We start from the raw sequence: 20,090 nt of genomic DNA, 5'->3' as shown, positions 1-20,090 counted from the left end.
TCTGCAGGATCAACATTAGCAGACATCATAACAGGGCCTGGAGTCCCTGTGGCCTCATCCTGTCTCCACCCGAAGCAGAAGGGACCTGGAGAGTCTGAAAGGATGAGAAGGGCTTCACCCATCTTCAAGCCTCCCTCCATCCTCCCCGGAATTCAAGACAAAATTCCTCCCTTGTTATTAAACAGCAAAGCAAGCAGATCTCCACCCCCGCATCCCTGAAACACCTTTATTGCACTAAAAACAGCATTTATAAACAAACACACTTGGGGAGGATGTCTTAAAGATGTACATACAGTCAACTGCAAACACAAAGATATCAAATGGTACAAGGGCCTATAAAATGGGGGCCTCCAGAGGGAAAGCTGGAGGCGGGAGCAGTCAGGGTGAGAGAGAAGGGAGTGTGAGTCTCCTAACTCCACGCAGGGCCCTTTGTCCATCTCCTCTGCCCACAGGCCTAGCCAGGGATGGTCCCCAGGGGCAGGGAGCCGGAGGGGCCACAAGACCCCCAAGGCCAAGGGCCTCAGCCTCAGCATCTAGGGTGCAGGGGTCCATCCTGCCAGAGTGCAAGCATCCTGCCAGGTGCTTCCCCAGCTTTGGAGGGAAATCTGCACCCTCACACCACCCTCTCCACCATGAGATGTGGCAAACCAGTCCGGGGGGATGAAGTTTGGACTGGGAGGGGCACCCCAGGATCCCCCACATGCTGGCCTGGTCCATCCTCACCCAGCAGGCAGCCCAAGAGAGGCCAAAGGGCAGAGCTGGCCTTGCCTGGCCCCTGCTTCAAACTGTACCGTTTCCGTTTTGTTTGAGCTGGAAACCTCCACAAAACTCATTCAAGGACCCACATACTGACACGACAATTAAACCCATGCAGCTGCCTCAGTGGCATGAAAAGCCACAACCAGGGACTCCCCACCCACCCTAATCAAAACCTATCTACAGTGTGCAGTGAAGCCAAGGTCACCAGTCACTGGACATCACTTCCTGGGGTCCAGATGCACAGGAGGAGGCAGGGGACTGGGAGGAATGGGGCAAGGGCTGGTACCTCTCTCTGAGCAGCCCCTCCAGGGAAGGGAGTCTCCAGACACCCTAGCAGGGCCAGGGTCCCGAGCAGAGAAGGCAATGGAGGAAAACAGCCAATGGGAGGGCAGTCTCCCTTGAGGAACAGGAAAGGAGCCATGGCTCCCATTTTCATCTTCTAGGACCTCCTCCACTGCTGCATGTCTTTGCCAGGAAGTGGCTCTTAGACATGGCACTTTCCTCCCTCTGACCATCTCTTGCCTCTGGAGCCTGGGAGGAACGTGGGTGGGCCACCCAGAGCCAGCCTAACCCTGGAGCAGGTCCTCCTGCAGCCCCATGGGGCACCGTGGGCAGAAGCTGAGCCTGGCACAGCTCTCTGGTGGTGGGGGGTGGCAGGCCTGGGGGAGGAAGACACTGGTGCAGCAGAGGAAAAGATTCATTTGGGCCTCAGGACCAGTGGCCTCTGGGTCTGTGATCTGCTTCAGCTGCCTCCTGGCCCAAGTTCCAGAACTCTGAAAGTGGCAAGGCAGAGGCAGCAGAGGAGGCATGGAACTTGGGGCTCGCGGTACCCAGCCTGGCAAGGTGGCCCTTTCTTTTCCCAGGCAGCCCCCTCTCTTCTCCTCTGGAGAAATTAACCCAGGGCAAGCAGTATTACCCAGGACCCTCCCCCCCAAGGTGGGCTGCAACATAAGGACCCCACCCAGACAGAGTGGAAACCACCTCCCCTGAGCCCGCCCTGGATCCCATGGTGGGGGGGGGGTCGGAGGGGTGGGGCCTTTACAGGAAGGGAAGCAGGGAGGTCAGCGGGAGCTCCTTCTCCCCAAGCAGCGTGTCCCGCTTGAGGCTGCTGCCCTTGTTGACCACCTTGATCCTGAGGGCCAACTTCGGGACGCTGGCCGGCCCCAAGCCGTCGAAGAAGAAGTCCTCGTTGAAGACGGGGTGGCGGCTATTCTTGACGATGGTGCTGCGCTGTTTCTGCAGCTTGCCCGGCACTAGGCACAGACCCACACAGCAGTTGATGCTGCGGGCGTCGCACAGGCGGTCGTAGAGGCCCTCGGCCGCCAGCAGGCGCACCCGCAGGCGGGCCTGGGCCGCCTCGTACTCGGCAAGGAGCCGCACGCTGCCCCGCACACCCATGCGCACCGCGTGCTCCGCGCGGGGTGTCGGGCTGGGCTCCGGGCCGGGCTCGGGGGCGGCCCTGCGGGGGAAGCGGCGCCGCGTCCCGGGGCTGGTGTCCGGCGTGCTGTCGTCGGCTGACAGGGAGCCATGACGACCCACCGAGTGCTTGAGCTGGCTCACCTTGGCCTGGCTGTCCTGGGCGAAGCCTTTGAGCAGTGACACAGAGCGTGAGAGCAGGGGAGACCCGAATGGAGAGGACTCGGCCGAGGAAGCCGTGTCGCTCTCCCCACCGCTGACGCAGCGGCCCGGGCTCATGAGGGCGCCGCTGGCCTCTCTGGGCGCCCCGTCGCCCCCGTTGCCCTTGGCGGTACCCCTACGGCGCCGGGTGCCCGGGGAGCCCACCTGGGCCAGAGCCCCATGCTCGCTGTGGAACAGAGACTCTTTGCGCCGCGTGTGGGGGCTCTCGGCCAACGTGGTGAAGCCATAGGACGTCTGGGCCTTGGGCACCGAGGGCAGCGACATGGCCCCCTGGGCCTGGGGGTCGGCGTTGGTGGCAGCTTCCTCCGCCGGCCAGTCCTCCGCGCTCTCGATCTGGATCACGTGCCGGGTGGCCGCCTTCAGCAGGCTCTTGCTCTCGGCGGCCAGCTTGGCGGGCAGTCGGGGGCTCCGAGGGCCTCGGCGGGGCGGAGCGGAGGCCAGGTTCTGCTCCGAGGTCGAGGGCCCCAGCTCAGCCTGCCCCTCGGGCTCCGCCGGGCTGGCGGGCAGCTTGGGAGGGATGAAGAAGTCGGGGATCTTGTCGGGCGTGAGCACGTTGCTGTACAGGGGCCCCTTGGCGGCCTTGTCCCCACCCTCTCCCCCCGTGGCTCCATTCTCCCCCGACCCCCGAAGCCGCTCCAAGAACCACATGTTGGTTTTCTTCATTGGGGCCGCAGGCAGGAAGCCAGGAGGGGTCTGCGGAGTCTGGGAAAAGAAGCGGGGCTCAGGAGCTGCGGGGAGCTCCCCTGCACCTGGCGGCTGGAAGAAGGGCTCCTTGGGGGGAACCCTTCAGTGGGCTAGCAGGTCACCTGAGGCCAGCACTGTGGCTCAGGACGGAAGCGGAGTGGGCTTGCCCCTCTTCTCCCCTTCTGGGAGGAATCGCGCTTAACTTCCAAGCGCCGAAGCCCAGCGGCAAAGGTGGGGGCGGCGCGCGACTCGGGGGAAGCTCCCAGAGGACAGAGGCTCCACTCTCACCCCACCCCCATTTTGAGGATCTCAAAGCTCTGTCTGAAGGGCTCCTCGCTCACTCCACAGGGAAGACACCCCAGGGCGAGGGGTGGACCCCGGGGTGTCCCAGCTCCGCCCCCCCTCAAGCTCCCACCCACCTGTGGCTTCTCCCTGGGTTGAGGGTCCTGGCATCCGGGGTGGGGGTAGTGAGAGGAGGTGAGTCTGGGGGCTATCGGCGCAGCGAGGTGACCCCCTCCCTCCTCCCCCCCACGCACCCCCGCGGGACTCCGCTCCTGGTGGGGATGGGGTCCTAGAGGCCCCCGAGGAGGTGGCGGGACCCCGAACTTACCTGCCCGGGGCTGGTGGCCGACGCTGGCTGGCCCGTGGACCTGCTGGGGTCTCGGCGCGAGGGCTGGGGGCGCGGGGACGCGGGCGCAGCCTCTGTCGGGCGGCGACAGCAGCGCAGTCGGACTCATTCACCGGCGGCGGCGGCGGGAAACCGCCCAGCCGGCCGCCGCGCCGCCGTATTCCTTCTAGTACGGCCGCCCTCCGCCCCCGCCTCGCACGCCCGCGGACACCGGTGGGCTGTCTGCGCAGCCCCGGCGGGTCGCACTGGGGAGCCTGGCTCAGACCCTGGGGGCTGAGGGGGAGGGAGGAAGGTCATCGCAGCTTACTGATGGATCTGGGCAGGAGAGCAACCCCGGAAACCTCAAGCCCCTGCCTCAGTTCGTCTGCGGGCCATTTCTCTGGTGAGCAGCTTTTTTGGCTTACGATGACGAGTAAAATAGTATCAATAATAATAACCACAGCTGAGTTCATTATCGAGCATTTTCTCAGTGCCAGGCTTAACGTCCTTCCGCCAACTCATTCTCACAACAACGGGTGAGTCGGTCCTGCAGCCACCTCCAGTTTGCAAATGAGAGAGGTGAAGGTTTCCTTCTGGAAATAACGAACTAGACGCTGAGACGTGGTCTTCCCTGTAAACGGGCACCCACACAGTGCAGCCACTCAAGCAGCTGGCCGAGGGCTTTATTTCATGGAGAAATGTTTATTGAGCACCTCCTGGTCGCTGGACAGTGATCTGGACGCTGGGGTCACAGCTGAAACTGGGGTGCAGCTCCCAGCTTTGTGACAGGGTCTCACTGGGAAGGACCCCAATGGAGAGGTGCACGTAAGTAATAACTGCAGGTTTGCTGGCTCCCCTGATAAAACTTAACAGGAAAATTGTGACTGGGGTGAAAGAGGACCCCCTCCCCCCTGCAATTCACACATGGAGAAACCCAATTCTGGCCTGGCAGCTCCCTCAGATTTCACCCTCCACCCTTGTGATCTGTGGGCCCCCAATCCCCCAACCCCCCACAGGCTGGTTTCCTCACTCCTTACCCTCCCTCCCTCCCAGCCTCAGTTTCCCCTTCTGGAACCCAAGGTGGATCAGTCCAGCAAGATAATGTATTGCCAGGACTGATGCAGGGAGCGAGGGCTGGACCTTATTAAATTAAGATTGTCCAGGAGTTCCCGTCGTGGCGCAGTGGTTAACGAATCCGACTAGGAACCATGAGGTTGCGGGTTCGATCCCTGCCCTTGCTCAGTGGGTTAAGGATCCGGTGTTGCCGTGAGCTGTGGTGTAGGTTGCAGATACGTCTCGGATCCCGCGTTGCTGTGGCTCTGGCGTAGGCCGGTGGCTACAGCTCCAATTCAACCCCTAGCCTGGGAACCTCCATATGCCGCGGGAGCGGCCCAAAGAAATAGCAACAATAACAACAACAACAACAAAAAGACAAAAGACAAAAAAAAAAAAAAAAAAAAAAAAAAAAAAAGATTGTCCAGGAGCCTCCTATATTCCAGGAATGTCCCCAAGCATTGTCGTGGCTGGAGAAGGGATGAAGGCTGGTCTGGAAGAACCGCTGATATAATGGCAGAAGGAAGTGCCTGAGGCAGGCAGCAGGCTAGACGGACCATGATGTTGGAGTGAGGTGGGGCTTAGAGTTCCATTGCCCAGATGCGGAAAGTGAGGCTTCCTAGAGAGGCTGTCTTTTTTTTTTTTTTTTTTTTTTTGGCTTTTTGGCTTTTTAGGGCCACATCTGAGGCATATGGAGATTCCCAGGCTAGGGGTCCAATCAGAGCTGCAGCCACTGGCCTACACTACAGCCCTAGCAATGCCAGATCCAAGCCACATCTGCAACCTACACCACAGCTCTTGGCAACGCCAGATCCTTAACCCACTGAGACAAGCCAGGGATCGAACCCACGTCCTCATGATTGCTAGTCAGGTTCATTAATCACTTAGCCATGACGGGAACACCTCGAGAGGCTGTCTTGACCTTGCTCACCCAGCAAACACAGCCCAGCTTTGTGCTGAGGGCTACACTGGCCTGGCCACTGTCTGACCAATGAGGCATCACCTCACTGTCTCCTCCAGGAAGCCTGCCCTGCCTGCTTGTGTCACAGCCTGACAGAGCCCACTGAGCCCCAATCTCAGCCTAGAGCAATTATTCAGTCGATGTTCCTTGCCCCCCTGCTGGGCCTGGAGCTGCCAGAAGGAAAGACTGTGGTGGCCTTATCCCTGCAGTGTCCCTGAGATGAGTAAGTGCCTCAGTAGGAAGGATGACACCTAGAGCAATGCCCCTGCTTGCAGGGGTCACAAGCCATCTTCCTCCAGAGCATAGACTGTGTGGTCCAGGAAGGGGAAGTGACCAGCCCTGACGACAGGCCAGCCTTACTCCCTACAGGCTCTTGCCTTGATGGGGGTAGGGGCTCTCCTCCTGGTTGGGTTCAGGGATGAGGCAGTGGGCTTATTCTGTGCCCGTTTCTGTGCTAAGCTGCTCAGGACACTAATTTGGAGCCTCTTGATCTGGGTTCAAATCCTGATGCCAACACTTCCTGCTATGTGACTTCTGGCAAGTGTCCAAGACTCTGTATCCTCAGTGGTCCATGGCATAACACCTGTCTCTGAATCACGCAGCACGAAATACTACTTGCCAGGTGCCTAAAACAGGCCTGGGAATGTGTGAGGTAAGTGTGGACTATCATTCCAGGATGGTGAGGGGAGGGGGAGGGGGAGGGGGCAAAGGGAAGGAGGAAGTGAGGGAGAGGTACCCCGGGACCCTGACCCCCACCTCAGCCCAGCTCAGCCAGCAGCCCTGCTCCTATCCCCCACCCCATCACATTTGGAGAAACGGAGGCACTGCCCTGTGGGCCATTGTGGACCACACCCTGCGAGGGGGTCACAGAGGGGCCCTTCCAGCTCATTAGCTCAGCTCCATGTCCCTTTCCATAAACAGGAGCTTCTCCTGGTCTATAGAATCCATCTTCTGGAGGAAGATGGCTTGTGGCTGATGGGCGTGGCAGCCCCCAAAGACCCACACACACCCAGCTGCAGCCTTGGAATCAGAGATGGGGAGGGCGCCCAAGCTGTGTGACCAGCCCCACTGCTCTGAGTCCTGCCACCTCATGCTGGCCTTGGTCCTCAACACCCACCCACCACCCACTGTATGGGGAGGGGGCTTGGCAAGTCTAAGGGAGGCTTGGAGGAGGCTCAGGGAGGGACTTGAAGGGCCCGAGATCTGAGCTCCTGTCCTGAGGGGCCCCCTTGTGCCACGTGGCTCTGGAAGAACAGCTTCCCCCCTGAGTTCTGGGGGTGGGTGGTGGGGAATGCACTGGGTTGAGGGGAGTTAACAAGCGTCAGATTCTGGAGATCTGTGGTTCCCTACTTCCTTCCTCCCTCCCAGCTCTGGGTCCTCTGAGGCCCAAGCCTTCCCCATCAAACTCTATTTAACCTAGAATCCCCTACCCTAGACACATGCTAATAACTGAAGGAAGGCCAGTCTGCAAGCTCCCAGGAGGGACCCAGGTCCACCGCCCTTCTGACCTCACTTCCAGCCACTCTGGCCATACTTCTGTTCTGCAAATGAGTTGTGCCCCACACACCCAGGGCTTTTGCACACACCGTCCCTCCTGATCTCTGTCCTCCATGCTTGGAGCCCCTGCTTGTCCTCTAGACCATTCCCACAGAGAAACCGCCCTGGATTTCTGGGCCCCTAAGCTCCAGGGCTCTTCCTTCCCACAGCTGTCACTATACACTAAGCGGTGACCAGCTGGGGACTGTCATTTGACTGTTAACCACCACCTGTGCTGTTTGTCTTGGTTATAGTGCATCCAATTACCCACCGGGGATTCTGGCGGATGGGAGGAGCTTATGAAGGCAGATTAAAGGATATTAGGATGGGGGGGTGTGGGTGAATGGACCAATGAATAGAATGACTGATGGATGACTATATGGATGGATAAATGATGGATGCGTAGACAGATGTGTGAATAGGCAGGTGAGTGGGTGGATGGATGGATGGATGGATGGGAAGACTGATGGACTGGCGGCTCTGTGTCCAAATCTCTGAAGTAAGAGGCATGGCATCAGAATCCTCTTCTGGCTCTGCCTTTTGGTGGCTTCACCTCTAGTTAGGGGCAGACCGGGGTGGCTTTCACTCCACACACCTTTACCAGGTCCCCACAGGGCCTGGGGCAGAGCCTGCTGATGGTGGTGAAGGCACAGCCACTCCCCAGGGCCAGACCCTGGGCAGCGAGGGGAGCCGGCAGGTGAGGCCTGGGAGATGCCTCCGTGTTTGTGGGAGGAGTTGCAGGAGGGTCCTGGGGGGAGATGGGGTCTCTCTGGGAGGAACAGTCTAGAAATCACATGAGGGAAGGTCTGGAGGAGAGAGTCGGAGGCTAGAGCAGGGTGCCAGGTGTGCGGGAGAACTAGGGGCTTTGAGGTCGACAAAGGGGCTGTGAGGGAACTGGGGGCTTCTCGGAAAATGAGGATGAGAGACGGTGGACACCTGAAAAGTCAGGCCATCCTCAGGGATGAGATCAGAGAAATTTGGAAGAAAACGGAGGTTGTTGCCAAAGACATCGGGGTTTTGGCACACAGGAGACAAACTAGGGCGTTTCCAAAGCAAGTTGGGGCATGTTTAACAGGGAAGGTGGGGTGTGCTTGATCTTGGGATACAGAAGAGGGTCTGGGAAATGTCAAGGATTCTGGGGGAGCGGACTGCCCCCCATCCCCCTAGAACAGGGGCATAGCCAGGGCCCAGGGCCCCCTCCTCCTCCAACCCCCCCCCAGGCCAAATCCCTGTGGCTCTGGCTTCCCACCCTTGAGACTGACCCTGGACCCCCAACCTGGCAGGGCCTCTCAAAGTGCAGGCGGCTCACACTTCCCATGGTCATTCCCAGGTTTAATTACAAACAGATTCCAAATGTCCAGTCCAGGCTGACAGCTGGGAGAACAGGGGCTTCAGCCCGCCTGGGTCAGGTGTCGTGGAGCTGCCTGGATATTCCCCATCATTCCAGGTGAACCCCAGGGCTGCCCCCTTCAACATCAGCATTTGCCCCAGCCTGAGGACCCAAAGCACCTCAATTCTCCCCCCAAAAGACAACTGTGCGTGAATCTTTCAGGAGGAAAAACTGAGCCTGGCCAGGACAGGACTCTGTCTTCATGCTGAAGTCCAGCCAGGAATAGCAACAGTGCCTCCTTGTGCCATCAGGGGCCTTGGCCAGGGCTCTGAGACAGACGGCTGCTTTTGGATATATTTTCTTTAAAGGCAAGAAAAGTTTCTGTCTTTGGTATGTACACCCTCACTCCAGATGAAGGGTGGAGGCGGGCAGGGGCTCGGGGGCAAGAAAGGGGTCCTGGGCCCCATCTCCTGGCCGGTTGACCCAGCCCAGCCCAGGGCCAGCTGGAGAAGGAAGATTCCAGAGACCTATGTGGAACAAGGAGAGACAGAGGCGGTTCCAGCCCAACCAGGGTCCAGAGAAAGGCTGAGTGGCCCCTAAGGCCATGACAGGGGCATCCAGGGAGCAGGGGCGGGAGCCCTGGGCTGAGAAACATCACCTGGGGGAAAAAGTGAAGGAGAGAGCAGGGGTCAGATAAGACAGCAACCAGAGATGGGAGGGGTCTCCTGTCAGAGAACTCAATTATAGGGCAGCACAGTGGCCCAAGCATGAGCTTCAGGCTGAGGGCCAGGGCTCAAGTCCCAGCTCTTCCCAGCTTGCTGGGTGACGTAACGTCATCCCTTAACCTCTCTGTGCTGCTGCTGCTTCAACAAAATGAGAACACTTTTTTTAGGGCCACACCCACAGCATATGGAGGTTCCCAGGCTAGGAGTTTAATTGGACTTACAGCTGCCGGCCTACACCACAGCCACAGCAATGCCAGATCCGAGCCACATCTGTGACCTACACCACAGCTCATGGCAATGCTGGATCCTTAACCCAATGAGTGAGGCCAGGGATCAAACCTACAACCTCATGGCTCCTAATTGGATTCGTTTCTGCTGTGCCACAATGGGAACTCCAAAATGGGAACACTATTACAATGCTCATCTCAGAGCTGCATGTGAGTCAATGAAGTTGTGGGGAGAGGAGTTCCCATTGTGGCTCAGTGGGTTAAGCAGGATTCGAGCTCTAGCCTGGGAACATCCATATGGATGCACGTGCAGCCCCCCTAAAAGACGAAAAAAAAAAAAGATATGGGGAAGGGCTGAGTACAGTACCTGGACACGGCAACTTCTGCCTTAGCAGCTATTGTTACTGCCATCAGTGTTATTTCTCATGTCACAGGCAGTGTAGGGGGCAGAAGGGAAGCAGGTGGTACCCTGGCACATGCGTACACACAGTCCTGTGGCTGCATATCGTTTCAGGTGTTCCACGGACTACCCCATCCCTGGAGTCCTTCCCCAGACTGGGAGCCCCTGCTCTGCCTGCAGCTGAGGCCTGGCTGGGGGCAGGGAGGAGGCCAGCTCGAGTGGGGGAGGAGGCAGGAAGGAGACTGTTGTCATGGGGACAGGAGAGCTGCCCAACCTGGCCCAGAAGCGCCTCTCAGTCTTTGGGGAAATTCCACAGCCCCTTCCCCTCCCCCAGCTGAGCCCCGAGTTCCTGCCTCTTCCTCCTCCCCAAAGACTGCTCCTGATACCCCGACCACTATGCACCCCACACAGCCCCATCCTCCCCTGCCTAGGTGGGCCCCGCCTCACCCAGAGCCCCCCCTCTCCCGCCAGAGGCCCTAGAATCACCCAGACCTGCCTGCCCCCCCCATTTCAGACACCCGTGGCCCCAGAGGTGACAGATCCCAGAGGCAACACCCCTCCAACCTCACCTCACACGCCAGGCCCACCAGTCACAGCCACCCTGGGCCCACCTCCAGGGTAGCCAAACAGGGACTCCTCCCAGAGATTTTTTTTTTTACCACCAGTTAAGTTACCATAACAACCCAGAGAGTGACTGCTGTTGGGGATAGGGTTTCCTTTTGGGATAATGCAATGTTCTGAAATTCAATGGGGGAAGGTTGCACATTTCTGTGAAGATACTGAAACCCACTGAGTTTTATCCTCTAAATGGGCAGACTGTGTAGTGTGTGCATTTTTTTCTCAATTTTTAAAATGAGAAAAATCTGGCAAATGGGTACACGTGGGGAGTTGGAGGGGCCGGACGCACCTGGCTCAGGGCTCCCGCTTGACCACACCCCGCAGGTGCAGCTCACTCTCCGCGGCCACAATGGGCTGCCCATTCTGCAGGTGATAGTCGATCAGGTGACTGATACTCTCAAACAGCACGTCCTTTGTCCGCACCTATGGGGCCAAAGGCCTCAGCATTAGCACCACCAGGAGCCCATCAGGTGAGGCAAACGCATGGGCCAGCCCCTTCCTGCTGATGGGAAGCTGCATTTTCACAAGCCCCTCAGGTGGCTCTGATGCTCAAGTCTGAGAACCACTGGGTCAGAGACTTCCAGGGCCTCAACCATAGAACCAGCCTCGGAATTCCAGATCGAGGTGTGAACACAAGCTCCAAAATCACCAGCATTGTGGGGCCACGCTTCCTACAGCAGGCAGAATAGTGGCCCCAAAAAGATCTGTCCAGGTCTTAACCCCTGAAACCCATGAATGGGCCCTTATTTGGAAAAAGCCTCTTTGCGGATGCGATTAAAAGGATTTCATCTTTGATTACTCAGGTTGCCCAAAATCCAATGGCCAGTGTCCTTATAAGAAGAGGAAAAAGTTGGACACAGAAACACAGAGAGGAAGCTCCCTGGTGTCTCAGTGGGTTAAGGATCTAGCATTGTCACTGCTGTGGCGTGGGTTCAATCTCTGGCCTAGAAACTTCTGCATGCCACAGAGGCTCAGACAAATAAAATCAAACAAACAAACAAAACACAAGGAGAAGCCACGAGAAATGGAAGCAGCGACTGACTGATGTATGGACAAGCCAAGGAACAAGAATTTCTGGCAACCAGGAGAAGCTGGGAAAGGGGCCTGAACCAGATCCCGTCTCAGAGCCTCAGAACCAGCCTGGCCAACACCTAGATCTGAGATTTCTGGCTGCCAGAACTGAGAATAATCTGGTTTTAAGCTGCCCTGTCTGTAGTTGCTTGGTAGGGCTGCCCTAGGAAATGACTATACCCCCGGAATCTTGTGGACACAGCTCCAAAAATCAGAATCACCAAATCCCAGAGTAATCTGCGTCTCAGAGTGAGATCTGGGCAGACCCGGGTACAGCACAGACCTGTAACCGCCGGCTGCCAGCCATTCATGGGCAATACCAGTCCCACTGGGCACAAGTCACCCAGGAAGCAGGCTTACAATGCACATTCCCAGGCCCAGGGCAAACCATCTATTTCCCTTTAAGGAGAGGGAATCAGGCAGGGCTGCTATCCCACCAGGCAGAAGTCACTGTGGTGAGCAGCGCAATCAATCACAGGGAGGAAGTGGCTCAGAAAAGTGACAGAACAACTGCCCTAGAGCTGGAGCCATGGCCCCACCTGAGCCAGGCCACACAGCCCCCACCAGAGTGTGCCCTGCAGGGGACAAGAAGCATACGAAGCCACTGAGGGTGGAACTGAGGAAAAGCACCTGGGAAACTGTAAGAAGGCTGTTAACACCCCATGCACCTTTTCACTTGGGAAATAATAAACCCCGGACCCTTGGACACTGGAAAATGCTTCACACCTCCAGAACTCCTTGAAAACTGGAAAACGCCTTGTAACCCTACAATGCTTCCAGAGCTGAAAAATGCCAAGCCTCACGGATTCAAAGCAACTGTTAAGATGCATCACAATTCATGTACCAGAAGGAAAGGCAAAAACCTCCAAGTTCAATAGGATAAAATTCAAAGGTGCAATGGATGGTTAAAAAAAAAAAAAAAAAAACAGACTTCAGAGATGTCAAAATGAAAGAAAAAAAGTGTGTATCAAAGGATTGAAGCAATTCAGAAACTTTATAGACCGTAAAACTCTTTGTAAATTGAAACATGCTTTGTGAACCCAAAAATACATTAGAAATTGAAATGACCATATTCATCACTCAAAGGCATCACTATTTGTAAGATACATTAGGGATGATAGAATGTGGGGGGAAAGTGCATCTTACAATTGAAATGTATTTTATAAACCCTAAAAGACCTTGAAACTGGAAACGGTTTGGGGAAATCCTCTGCAAAATCTAAACGTCTTCTTAAACTAGAAAATACTTTGTAATTCTAAAGTATCTAGGAAATGAGAACATAACCTGTAAACATAAGGTGCTCTGTAATCCGAAAAATACTTCATTAAACCTAAAGGGAGCTTATAAGGTGGGAGGCTAGCTCCCTTTTCCGAGCCGCCTGGGGCCCCACACCTGCTCCCTGTCCGCCTTCCCACTCCAAGCCCTTCACCACCCCCTCGCCCACCTTACCACGCCCTCAGGGTCCACAAGCAGCAGGTGCTTGGGCTGCCCAGCGTGCATGCCGGTGAGGACATACTGTCCGGGGTTAGTGACGCTGTCGCGGACGAGGAAATCCCCATCGGCTCGAAGCAATTTCTCCGCCGCCCGCCGGCTCATTTGGCCGTGGTACCAAGGCTCCTGCCGAAGCTGCTCCTCGGTGGGGGCAATGGGGGCCCGGCGCGTAGGGGGGCTGGGCCACTGGTCTTCCACCGGAAGGGGCGCTGCTGCGGTACCTGCAGCCATGGAGCATTCGTGCAGCCTCAGGGCATCCTCGAAGGGTCCTGCGGGAGAGGACAGTGCAGGAGGCAGGGGCCTCGGCTAAGGGTATCTGCTCCCTCACCTTCTTATTGGTTCTATTAGTAAAGCAATATATTCTCTTGGATTTTCTGAGAAAATGCAAAGAATGACAGCATTTCTTTCTTACCAGTGTGCACACCTATTTCTTTTTCTTGTCTTGTTACACTGGCTTCCCTCCCAATGTGCATGCCTCCTCTTTCATCATCTCGTCTGGCCGCACTGGCCAGGACCTTCACCACATGCTCCATCCGGGTGGTAGGCAGCAGGCACCCCTTTCTTCTCCAAACTCTAATGGAAAAGCTTCTGATGGTTTGCAGAAGTTTCCTAAGGCTCCCGGCAGGCACCAACGTGACACTGTGCAAGCCAGTCGCCCTCTCTGAGATGTGACCAGCATAGCTCAGAAACCCTGGAGCGTGGAGTTGCAGCCCTGAACCCAGCCCTGGTGCGTCTGTGCTTAGCCCTCTGCTCTCCTTCCACTTCCGGGACCTCCTCCCTGACTCCTTGGGCTACCTAGCTGAGACTGACCCAGCCTCCAGCTCCTACGCATGTGCCCCGCACTGGCCAATCATCATCTTCATCTCATATTCCCGGCCTGATGATTGGCTGAGGGATGAGCACATGACCCAGGGCGGGCAAATCAGAGGCAAACCCAGGATTTCTAATGGGAGCCTGGAAACAAGCATCCCTGTCTCCACTGCAGCTGCTGTGCCATCTGGTCGGTCACCCAAGGGGACAGCCTGCCCCAGAAGGAGCACCTTTACCTGTTTGAGATTGCTGTGAGGAGCCGGTGGGGCCGCCCTCTTAGTCCAGGGCCCAGACCCCAGCAGCTGCTCGTGTCACTATAGCAATGACGAGATATCAAGTTGTCAGAGGGTGGGGAAGGTGTTTTGGAGGTAAACCTCCTCCATCAGACTGAGCCCTCTCTCAAGCTGGGATATCCCAGAGAGAAGAAGGAATGGACTCCACCATCAGCAAGTCACTTTATCAAGATGTGGATCAGACCTCCCTCCTCAGACTGGGAGTCCCCCATCAGGCTGGATTTCCACTGGAAAGGGCTTGGGCCTCCACCCTCAGACCACGCAGTCATATGAGGAGGGAGCTTAAATTGCCTCCTCAGACTAGGGAGACCTAGAGATAGGGAGCTAGGTTTCCCCACATCCCGCAGACTGTGGGGTTCCATAGAGGAGATGCCTAAACACCCCATCACACTCTTCCAAGGTGGAAACGAGGCTCCCGTCAGACTGGGGACTCTCAAAAAGAGGAAGCTGGGAGAGTCCCATGGAGGAGAAGCCCCGAGGCCTCCCCGACCAAGTGGGGAGTCCCATAGGAAACATTTCCCCGCACCACCCCCTGACTTGGCATCCCCCATCAGACCACAGATTGCGCAGGACTTGGCCTCCCGGGTCAGGCTGGCTTGCCCCAACTTACGCATATCGAACAGGTCCTTCTTGGGGCTGTCCTCGGCCTGCAGGCCCTCGGGGCCATCCAGACCCTGAGTGTTGACATACAGGTGGTCCTCGTAGTCTCGGGGGCCACGGGCATCCGCCTGCACGTAGCCGTCCCCCGGCGGGGCTGGGACTGGGGAGCCAGAGGGGTACAGGATCAACCAGGGGAGGGGCCCTGGAGGGGAGCCCCGCCCACACCTGTCTCCCTCCGGGAAGGAAGCCGCGCCCCCTTGAGCAGCACCTTCAGGAATTAAAAACCCCATAAAAGCCCAGCCAGCGGCTGTGGGGGTACTGGGATCCACACCCAGGGAGGGAGAGGAGCCGCCCACCCGGCACCCCACACACCCCCATGCCTGTCTGCCGGGCAGGAAGGTGGCCCAGAGGCCAGAGCTTCCTGGTTTCAAGAGAAGCCAGAAAGCCCAATATTTATGTTAAATCTACACATTTAAAAAATAATAACAGTACAACTCTGCTCTCCCTGCAATTATGTTATCAACATAATATACAGTCAGGTTATTTGTTTGCTTGTGTTCTATTTTAAGGTTTCCTTTCTTTTCTTTTTTTTTTTTTAATTTTGTTTTGAATGTGTAAAGCATTTCCATGGTTCAAAAACCACAACATGAGGAGTTCCCGTCGTGGCGCAGTGGTTAACGAATCCGACTAGGAACCATGAGGTTGCGGGTTCGGTCCCTGCCCTTGCTCAGTGGGTTAACGATCCGGCGTTGCCGTGAGCTGTGGTGTAGGTCGCAGACGCGGCTCGGATCCCGCGTTGCTGTGGCTCTGGCGTAGGCTGGTGGCTACAGCTCCGATTAGACCCCTAGCCTGGGAACCTCCATATGCCGCAGGAGCGGCCCAAGAAATAGCAACAACAACAGCAAAAGACAAAAGACAAAAAAAAAAACAAACCACAGCATGAAAAGCTATCCTTGAGGGAGTTTCTCATGGGGTCACTTCGCCCTGTCCAGATTCTGCTGGATCCTGACCGGGTCCCAAGGCCTCACCCACCCCTATTAACAGACTGTTGGATTTTTCGCTGATCTGAGAGGTGAGAAATGGCGTCCTATGGGACCTTAGTTTCCATTCCTCTTATATTGAGCAAGGTTGAGCCTCTTTTCCTAGGTTCAAAGGACATTTGTGTATTCTTTTCTCAGAACTGTCCCTCCATTTCTAAATGTCCCCATTTTAAATCCTTGGCAGGGAAATAATGATCTTTGGCTACACGGCAGCCAAATCCAGCCCAAGGGCCTGCAGCTGCAGTCTCCGCTCTATGCCAATTACATTGTTAACCCTCATAGACACCCCTCTGTAGGCATGAACATGTCAGGTAACCTCTGTGCCTCTGTTTCCTGTCTGCAAAATGGGGAGAACAGGAGTAACTTCTTCACAAGTCAGGGGGAAAATTAAAACCTCTGGCAAAAGTTATGATTTAATATAGAGTGCCAATGCTGTTCCAGGCCTGGGTGGTTGATTGGGGCAGAGGAACCTCAGCCCAGGCTTCCCAGTCTGCACAAAGGAGGCACAGATTCTCCCAGCCTCTTACAGTCAAGGTGGGGTGAGAAGGAAGAAACCTGGGTTGGCAGAGAGAAAATTCCTGGGCCTTGGAGCTGGGGCACTGAGGGAGAGGAGCTCTTGGCCAGAGAATTGAGAATGACACAAGAAGAAGCAATAACATCATGTGCAAAGGCTCAGGGGTAGAAAATGCTAGAGAGCCCTGGGAGTCAGGAGTGAGCATCCCAGAGAAATAGCAGACTAGAGCCAGATGCCATGCATGCTCTTTGATCACAGGCACTGAGAACCAGTGAGGGTTCAGATGCTCAGCAGATTTTATAGGAAGATCAGAAAAAAAAAAAAAAAAAAAAAAGCCCAACACGGATGTTAGCAAGGCTGTGAGGAGACAGGGAGCCACAGCAGGGCTGGTGGGGAAACTCACTGCCTGGTCACTTTGGGGAGCCATTTGGCAGCTTCCCCTTCACTGTCCACAGGTCCACGGCTCAGCACCCATGACAGGGACACAGAGGGCACAAGGGGGAATCTGCCGTTGTGCGAATAAGAGTGAGAGCTATGAGATCCTGAACACCCAGCAAGAAGGGACCACGGAAGTGAGCAAAGTCCAGGGACAGGGGACCACCCTGACGGCCTGAGCCCCAGAGTGATCGAGGATGCCGGCAGTCCACTTCCAAGGGCCTCATTTCTCTGGGTGCCTGCTTGTATAGACTCTGAAAGGAGACACAAAAGTGCCAGGGGAGGTGGCTCATGACCGTGGAGCTGGGGCAAAGGAGAGTTTAGCTTTCTCTGTCATTTTCAACGCTGAACAGGATAAAATGCTCATGGGGCTGGAAGCTCAACTGTCTTGTTGAAAGCTTGCAGTACCTGGTGGGAATGTAAAGAGGGGGCAGCTGTGTCATTCCCATCACGGGAAACAGCGCCGCTGTCCCAGGGTGAACCCTGAGCACAGCTGAATGGTAGACACTCACAGCTACTCCTCCAACTGTTGCTATGCTGGCAAATGCCTGCAAAGAACCCGGATGTCTGTGATCAAGGTGTGTGTGGGGGGGTGGGCAAGGACCTCCACCTGGTGGAGTACCAAGCTGTGGCGAGAAAGAGCAGGGCGGCTTGGTACACTGAGGTGGGGGGAATGCCAAGCTAAACTGTCACCAGGGAAAAGCAGGTGGAAGCGTGCAGAGCACATGACTACCTGTAAAGTAAAATACATGGGCAAGCCGTGTATATCTGAGCTGACTTGAATGTGCCTGCACAATTGGGGAAAAATCACGGAAATACTAACAGTGGCCGCCTGACTAGGGAGGTGGATAAAGCAAACTGGGGCAGGGCACTGACTTTTCATGGGATGCTGTTTTACATGCTGCTGTTTTGAACCACATGGTGGGACATCTACATCCACAATGCAAGGAAACTCTTCTGCATGACGTGGGTGGGGGAGCAGATGCCCGTCAAGTTTCATAAGAGCTTGGGGAGTGAACACAATCTTGCCTGAAAAATCGGAGTGACACAAAGAGGAGAAGGGGTGCAGGGGCAGTGGGGACCAGGGTGGGGATGGGCTGGGAGGCCCACAGTCCAGAGAACAGCCAACAATACCTGAGGGCCCCATATCCCACTGTAGGCCACGGGTGTCTCTTCGAGCAGGAGATGCTCCCTGCAAAAGAGAGGAAGGGGTCCTCCTGTGGTGTCCAATTTCCCACCCCAACCCTCCTCAATGGCCTGGAGCACCCCCTCTCCCCAGACTAGCACCCCATCTCCCACCCCAACTGTCCTCAAAGGCCCGGAGCACCCCCTCTCCCCAGACTCACACCCCAATTCCCACCCCAACCCCCCTATAAGTCAGGTCTGCAGCTCAGCTCTGAACCCATCCCCTGCTCCCTGGCCTCAAGCTGCACAGTTCCTCCACCTCGAAGGCCTGTCCCCTGGCACACGCTGTCCCTTGCTCCTGAAACAGTTCTCCTGGGCAACTCCTACTGAGTCATCAGGACCCAGACAGAACTGTGCCCTCAGGGAAGTCCTCCTGACCACAGATACTCAGCCTCCCTGTTGTACATCTTCGCGGCCTTCCAGGGAAGCCCCAAGCGAATCTCCACTGTCATTATTTACTCCACGTCTGAAGGGGGACGCCCATCTCAAGAGTCCAGAATAGGGCCCAGCAGATCCGTACAGTTTTGGGGAGGGGGTGCTGAGAGACCCTTGAGGATCATGGAGAATAGGAGCAGAAGGAAGAGCTGGGATTGAAACCCCAGGGGTGGCCCTCCCCACGGGATCCGCAGGGGCTGACCTGGCTGAGGGCCCCAAGGGCACAGGGCTGTGTGAGGGCCAGCCTGGAGTCCAGCAGCCCGCCCAGGGGTGGCTCCTTCCCAGGGACGCTGTTGTAGTAGTTGTGTTCGGTCTCCTCCTCGTCCCCCCAGGCTGAGTCCTCCAGCCCCGTCAGCCTGGGACACACAGAGCAAAGGGAGCATAGGCCCTGGGACCTGATGCGGGGGACAGGGAGGCTCCTGACCGGGCATTGAGGCTCCAGGCTGAGCTCTGCATGGTTAGTGGGACAAGCCAGGCCAGGGACTCTGAGCCCACCTTCCACCAGCTGAGTGCTTGCTGCCAGGAACTCTTGCTGATAGAGGAACTGGGTGCCCCTTTCTGTCCATCAAAGGAGATTCTGAACCGCTCTTAGGGCTCTAGCTAAGCTGCAGCAGGGCCCCAGAAAATCTGGTGTCCACCCTCCACCCACTCCTGCCCCACCAGGCAGCTGGGGCACAGCGCCAGGCTTGTACCTAGAACCAGGGTGCCATGGCTTATGGTGGTGACACTCTCAGCATTTAAAACACTCTCACATCAAAAAGAATGAAATAATGCTATTTGCATCAAAGTGGATGGACCTAGAGACGACATGCTGAGTGAAGTAAGTCAGAAAGAGAAAGACAAATACCACATAATAGCTCTTATATGTGGAATCTAAACTAGGGCACAAATGAATCTAGCTACAGAACAGAAACAGACTCACAGACATGGAGAGCAGACTTGTGGTTGCCAAGGGGTGCGGGGAGAGAAGGATTGGGAGGTTGGGGTTAGTAGATGCAAACTATTATATATAGGATGGATAAACAGCAAGCTCCTACTGTATGGCCCAGGGAACTATATCCAGTATCCTGTGATAAACCATCATGGAAAAGAATATAAGAATATAATATGAATCACTTTGCTGTAAAGCAGAAGTTAATACAGCATTGTAAATCAACTACAATAGAATTTTTTAAATAAAGAAAATGCCCAGGAGTTCCCGTCGTGGCGCAGTGGGTAACGAATCCGACTAGGAACCATGAGGTTGCGGGTTCGATCCCTGCCCTTGCTCAGTGGGTTAACGATCCGGCGTTGCCATGAGCTGTGGTGTAGGTCGCAGACAGGGCTCAGATCCCGCGTTGCTGTGGCTCTGGCATAGGCTGGCGGCTACAGCTCCGATTCGACCCCTAGCCTGGGAATCTCCATACGCTGTGGGAGCGGCCCAAGAAATGGCAAAAAGACAAAAAAAAAAAAAAAAAAGAAAAGAAAATGCCCTTGCCCTCCATCCCTGGATGGCACCTTAGAAATTTACGCTACGGAGGCAAGCGTGGTTCCTGAGTAAAGAAGGGAAGCCACTGCCTGCCCCTGAGTCAGGGAGGGACACCACATTGCAGTGTGGGCCCCAAAGGAGGGCCCTGAAGCCTGGGAGGGGCTGGGGCCACCCCAGGTGAAGAAAACCAGTGTGTGTGCATGTGTGCAT

General features: G+C 56.1%; 2 protein-coding genes across 2 annotated transcripts in view; both read right to left on the bottom strand.

Annotated features, from left to right (window-relative positions):
* Window positions 213–4,710, bottom strand: C2CD4C (C2 calcium dependent domain containing 4C). The gene is made up of 2 exons (XM_021084310.1): window positions 3,692–4,710; window positions 213–3,099 (listed from the first exon to the last, which is right to left on the bottom strand). The coding sequence occupies exon 2, from the start codon at window positions 3,058–3,060 to the stop codon at window positions 1,798–1,800; it is 1,263 nt and encodes a 420-aa protein (XP_020939969.1). The 5' UTR covers window positions 3,061–3,099; window positions 3,692–4,710; the 3' UTR covers window positions 213–1,797.
* SHC2 (SHC adaptor protein 2) overlaps window positions 8,554–20,090 on the bottom strand; it is a 31,654-nt gene continuing 20,117 nt past the window's right edge. Inside the window, exons 8-13 of the mRNA XM_021084309.1 lie at window positions 18,615–18,768; window positions 17,927–17,984; window positions 14,814–14,963; window positions 13,059–13,369; window positions 10,828–10,961; window positions 8,554–9,226 (exon numbers count right to left, since the gene is read on the bottom strand). Of these exons, the coding sequence (XP_020939968.1) occupies window positions 10,833–10,961; window positions 13,059–13,369; window positions 14,814–14,963; window positions 17,927–17,984; window positions 18,615–18,768 (802 nt within the window). The 3' untranslated portion in view covers window positions 8,554–9,226; window positions 10,828–10,832. The remainder of the gene's footprint in view (window positions 9,227–10,827; window positions 10,962–13,058; window positions 13,370–14,813; window positions 14,964–17,926; window positions 17,985–18,614; window positions 18,769–20,090) is intronic.

This window comes from Sus scrofa, chromosome 2, assembly GCF_000003025.6.
Source record: "Sus scrofa isolate TJ Tabasco breed Duroc chromosome 2, Sscrofa11.1, whole genome shotgun sequence".
NCBI classification, from domain to species: Eukaryota; Metazoa; Chordata; class Mammalia; order Artiodactyla; family Suidae; genus Sus; species Sus scrofa.
The sequence above is the reverse complement of the archived record's forward strand: the minus strand, read 5'-3'. Positions and strand labels throughout refer to the sequence as shown.